This window comes from Talpa europaea (assembly GCF_964194135.1).
Source record: "Talpa europaea genome assembly, chromosome: 13".
Taxonomy (NCBI): domain Eukaryota; kingdom Metazoa; phylum Chordata; class Mammalia; order Eulipotyphla; family Talpidae; genus Talpa; species Talpa europaea.
In genome coordinates, this window is record NC_140080.1 from 86908131 (window position 1) to 86914130 (window position 6000).

Genomic DNA, 6000 nt, shown 5'->3' on the forward strand with positions numbered 1-6000 from the left:
CCCTCAGCAGTGTGTTTTCAGTCAGTCTGCCTGTTCTGTTCCCGACTCTGTCTCCAGTGAATCCTCTCACCCCCTGCATCTCTGGCCTGTACCCCAGCTCTTGCATGCCCCAAGAGTGACCTAAATAATGTTTTTTGTTATTTCAAAATTAAATGCCAATATTAAAACTATTTATAATGTTCTTAAAACTAATTCACAGATTATATACATGATTCCAACTTTTCAAATCCAGGCAAAACTATTCTATCGTGTCAAAATTCAACAATGACGAGAAGCCTGAGGAAGACTGGTGGAGGAGCGTGATTCTCGAGTGCTGGTATTGCTGAACTACATTATTGGTTAAATAGGTATAATCACTGAAAATTTATCAAACTATATACTTAAATGATGTGTTCATTTTTTATGCATGGCATATTTCAATTTAAAAGTTTACTAAAAACAAAAAACCAGCTATATGTTCTCTACGGCCCAATCATGTCCTACTTAGTTATTTATCTCACACATTAATATTATCTGTCTGGTTCTAAAAAACTGCTGGGTCTGCTAACTTTTCAATACAGTCAATTTATCCTTTAATCATCAGCAATTTTGCAATATGTAATTTTATATTTATTTAATATTATTTGGACAAGTCACCATAACCTTTAGAACTCAATATGCTAATATACACTGATACCTTTCTAGGATGAGAACAATAACTAAACAACTACAAAGACATGCTTTAAGAAAACTGAGTAAGGCCTCCCTGGTGGTCCAAGGGGTAAGTCCCAGCACCATGAAGCTATCCACTGCCCCTGCAGCACGAGTTTTGATCCCTGACCAGGGAGGTGACCCCCCACATGGTGCAGCAGACCTCTCCTGTCTCACCCACTGCTCCCATCAGCAGTGTATTTCAGTCAATCTACCTGTTCTGCTTACCACTTTGTCTCTGGCGAACCCTCTGACCACCCCCACACTTCTGGCCTACACCCCAGCTCTTATATGCATAAATAAATAAAATAAATCTTTAAAAAAAAAAAAGGAAAACTGAGTAAATGGTACACAAAAGTGTTCCATGGACACAAAAGTGATATATTGACAAATTCAACTTAAAAATCATTTCTAGTGTGTTTTACAGGGGGGGGGGGAATGTGTATTTTTTTTTTAACATAGTACAACCAAGTTACAGTATACCCACCGATGACGACAACAAAATCAGCATTCCTTATAATCACTAAAATGTATCTGCATATATTTATTTATTTATTTATTAAATTTCAGCCCCTTTGCTGTTTGAAGGATGATACTTCCCAATGTGCATCATCTGGATTGTAATTGTTTTTTTTTTTTAAAGATTTGTTTATGCACACAAGAGCTAGGGTACAGGCCAGAGATGCAGGGAGTGAGAGCATTCACCAGAGACAGTGTGGGGAACAGAACAGACAGATTGATTGAAGTACACTGCTGAGGGGAGCAGAAGGAGAGTAAAGGAAAGGTCTGCTTCGTCATGTGGGTTGCTCCCTAGCTGTCCGGGGATCAAACCCGCGCTGCAGAGACTGCGGACAGTTTCATAGGTTGCGATTTAACCCTTTGCGTCACCAAGGAGACCCCCATATCTGCATATATTTAAGTAATTTTTTGGAGATACCAGTTTTCAAATTGCTTGTGGTCTACAATTCACAAGTAAGTGTTTAAACAGGTACCTTCCATAAACTAGATAATATAAAATGATGACTATATTAATTACTTAAAAAAAAAATAAACACACACACACACAGGAGGATACCAAGACCATTCACTGGGGAAGAGATTTTTCAACAAAGGTGCCAGGAAAATTAAATACCCACATGCAAAAGAATTAAACTGAACCCTTATTTTAAGTCATATACAAATGTTAGCCCCCGCTGGATCAAAACTCCTAAAGTTAAGAGCTAAAACTGGAGTGGGGGTGGGGCCATAAAACCTATTTCTGGAGTTTGTTCAGGACATCCTTTTCCCCTAACAAAACTATAAAATTCTTAGATGAAAACACAGGAAAATCTTCATGACTTTGGGATTGGCAATGACTTCTGGGACATGACACCAAAAGTACAGCTAGCAAAAGAAAACAAATAAAATGAACTGGACTCCATCGAAAATTGAAAATTTTAAACGTTTACAATCAAATGGCACTATCAGAAAGTGAAAAGCTAAGCAATAGGGGGAAATATATGTAAATTATATTGAATGTGAGGGTTAGAAGACCTCGCCCCACTTTAAAATATCTGTGTAGGCCTTTTGAGTCCCCAAAGTTTAACTATAGTCACCTCTAGGTATCAGTGGGGGATTGGTTTCAGGTCTCCTAAGAAAGCCAGGGCATCCAAGGGTGGTTGAATCTATGAATACAAAACCCATAGATATGGAGGACCAACTGCACTGACTGAAAAAAATCCATGTAGTAAGTGAATACTTGTAGCTCAAATCTGCGTTGTATCTGATAAGGGATTAGGCCAGTAAGCAGAGACAAAAATGTTCCACATCTTTACTCATTTAGGAAATGCAAACCAAAACCATCAGAAACTACTTCACAATCTATTAGAACGTCTATCAGTAAAAATTAAAAATGTTGGCAAGTATGTGGAGAAACTGGAACTCACACACACTACTTGTGGGAATGCAAAATGGTACATTCCCTGCAGAAAATAGTTTGGTAGTTTCTCAAAAGCTTAAATATAGAATTGATAATCCAGGAGTTCCACTGCTAGGTAAATATCCAAAACTACTAAAAGCAGATATTCAGAGAGATCCCTGTGTACCAACGTTCACAGCAGTACTGTTTACAATAGCCAAGAGGTGGAAACAACCCAAATGTCTATTAACGGATGAATAAATAAAATGTGGTCTATACATACAATACATTGGAATATTACTCAGTCTAACAAGGAAGAAAAATCTAACATACGTTACAACATGGATGAGCCTTGAAAACATGCTTACTGAAATAAATCAGAAACAAAAGGACAACTATTACGTGATTCCAATTACACATAAGAACAGGCAAATTCATAGAAACAAAGTAGAAGAGAAGTTACAAGGGTTGGGGGTGGGGAATCATGAGGATTTTTTATTTAAAAGGTAGAGTTTGTGTCTGAGATGATGACAAAATTGTAGGAAAAAATGGAAATGACTACAAAACGCTGTGACTGTACTTAATGTCATTAAATTGTACACTTGAAAATCGTTAAAATGGTAAATTGTATGTTACAGATATTTCACTAAAATTAAAAAAAAAAACTAGGGAGCTACTAGAGATTCTTAAATAATGCTAGTGTTTTAGCAAAATTAACAGGCCAAATGGACAAGCCACAAAAGTAGAGAATAAGGAATAAGACTTCAAGTAGGATAGGAAAGGAAATGAAGAAAGAGTTGCTAAAGAAACTACATTCTTGGCCTAAAATGGAAGATTAACTTTGATCTCAGTGACTTTTTTTTACAGGATTTTAATGGATACAGTAGTTTGTAGATGTAATACTGATGCCCACTCATGTAGCTGTGGGTCACGCTGACATAGAGTTCTTACAAGAATGGGTTAATGGCCAAATGTTAAAGGAATTTTAAAGGTCAATATAATCTTATCAGATTTATAAATGTTACCTAAAAGTGTTTTTCAACTTAAAGCTTTTCCAAATTCAAGCATGTCATTTACTTGCTCTGATTTTACTAAGAAAAAAATTTTCACTCCATCAAAATACCCTTTTTTACAAAAAGTAATTATTTAAAGGTAATAACAGAACTTTACTAATCAACATGTGAAGTTATGTTTCTGGTGAAATGACACCACATGGCTAGTGGAAGTGTTTACCTCATTTTTCTCATTTCAATTAATAAATTATTTGGTATTCTATTCTCTCTCTCTCCACCTCTCTGCTACGGTAAGGAAGGAAAATAGTACATGATTGAGTGACTAAAGAATACTCCCACAGACAAGAACTAGAAAAGTGATTCAAAAAAACTAGATTCTTCAAAATCATATCTTCCCTTTTCGAACTCTGGCCTAAGTACTTAAGAAATGTACAGATATCTGTCCATATTAAGAACACAGACACCACAAAATGTGCTGAAGCTGGGAAGACACACTTACAGAATTTTGACATTCTTTTAGACATGCCTTTACATATGCAACCTTTACCCCACGCTACTGAGCATCTGTGGGACCTACTCACTTCAAATGGATTCTCTATTAACACCCTATAGAATGTATTACTCCTTTTTAATTCCATATGATATGAACCAAAAAAAAGTCTTAACCTTGGTTCATCTACACTGGTATCGCTCCATCCCCTTAAATGATCTAATCCTAATGGCACCACTTATATACTCCACATTTACTTAACCATATGCAGGAAACGACTTTTTTTGCCCCGACATTCCAAATACTCTTATGCTTACTTAGACAACAAAATATGTCAAAAATACTTATAGCTTTCAAGTTAGTAGAGTAAGTGTAAACCAGAGAGTCAAGGTAAGTCAAGTGGAGAACTCCAACTCTTCTAACTCGGCATTGACAAGGGGAGATCAGTAAAGAAATTCGCTAAATTCTTGGCTCCGAATGTCCTCTTCCAGCCCGTCAGTCTTACACAGGAACCTGCACACCCAAAATGGAAGACCCACGAGCTCTGCGACCTCTGTTGAGATTTACCAAGCACAATGAACATCTCTCAAGATCGCTCGCCCCTGAAGTCAAAAACCAAGACAAAAATGAAGCTTTTGTGCTCAAACTCACATGTCTGGCTGGTCACCTGTCCGCCTCCATTGCTTAAATCCACAATCATTTGTGATTTCAGATGCACTTACATACACCGGGGAGCCTAAGCTACAAAGTTTCTAATCAAACTAGTAATAAAAGCCTTAAAAACATAAAAAAAAAAAAACACCCAACATTTAAGTTAATTTAAATTGCATTGGTAGCGCCTAGGACTGAGGCTACGCAGACTGGCTGGATACCCCACCTAAACCTTCAAAAGGCTTTACAGAAATGCAAGGGGGGAAGAGAATCGACGTGTCTGGGCAAGATTTTAGCGTTTTGAACATGCAAGTGACAGCTAGGTCTGCGGAGAGAAGGGGACTGGCCTCGCCGGCGGCTGGAGGCGGCTGTGGGAGAATCCGCCGACCGCAAGGCTCAGCGCGGGCCGTGGCCGAGAGCAGAGCCCAGGGACAGACCAAACGGGGCAGGCGGCCCCTCCTGGCCCGGAGACCCGGCCGCGCCGGCTCCGCGCCCAGACACGGCCGCGGGCCCCGACGGGCGCTCCCACGCGGCGCCGCGGCCTAAGGCGGCAGCGGGCGGGGGCCCGCGCTGGACGTTCCGGGCCAGCGCGGGGATCCCCCAAGACCGAAAGCAAAGCCCCGGCGCCCAGAGCGGCCGGGCCGGGCCGGGCCTCACCCTCGCATGGTGAACTTGACCACGGCGAGCCTGGAGCCCGCGCCGCTCAGCTCCGGCTGAAAATCCGGGTCGCTGCCGACCGGCTTCACTCCCACCATCCTCACAGGGCCCGGCGGGGCGACCGCGACGCCACCGGCTGGAAATCGAGAGGCGCAGCGGCGGGAGAGGCCGCGGAGGCGCAGGGAGGCCCAGGCCTGGACGGAGAAGGCGGCGACGCGACGGCGGCGCTTCTCCGGGGCGCTCAGTGCCGAGTCACGCCAGGGAGCGGAGCGGCCGAGGGGGCGGGGACGCGGCGGGGGCGGGGAGCGGCGCGGAAGGGCAGGCGTGCGACACCCAGTAGCCGCCGCGCAGCCGGGCCGCCCGCGCAGGCGCGCCCTGCGTCATTTCCGCGCCGCCCGAGTGCGGTCCCGCCGCCCAATCACGCGCCGCGACCTTCGACCCCGGCGCCGGCGGAGGAGCCCACGCTGGCCGCGCGGCGCAGGCGCAGACGTGGAGTGAGGCTCAAAAGGCCGTGTATTCCTCCGCGCGCCCGAGACGAGGCTTTCACCAACCAGTTTCTTGGGGTGGGGAGGACCCTACTTATTTCTAGGGTGCGTGGCTGC

At 43.1% G+C, this 6000-nt stretch overlaps 1 protein-coding gene across 1 annotated transcript in view; it reads right to left on the bottom strand.

Annotated features, from left to right (window-relative positions):
• The window catches only part of TXNL1 (thioredoxin like 1), a gene marked incomplete at its 5' end in the record, with an annotated part of 29248 nt that extends 23752 nt beyond the window's left edge, over positions 1 to 5496 (bottom strand). The window contains one exon of the mRNA XM_084252437.1: positions 5399 to 5496. Coding sequence (XP_084108563.1) covers positions 5399 to 5496 — 98 coding nt within the window. The remainder of the gene's footprint in view (positions 1 to 5398) is intronic.
• Positions 5497 to 6000: the final 504 nt, after the last annotated feature.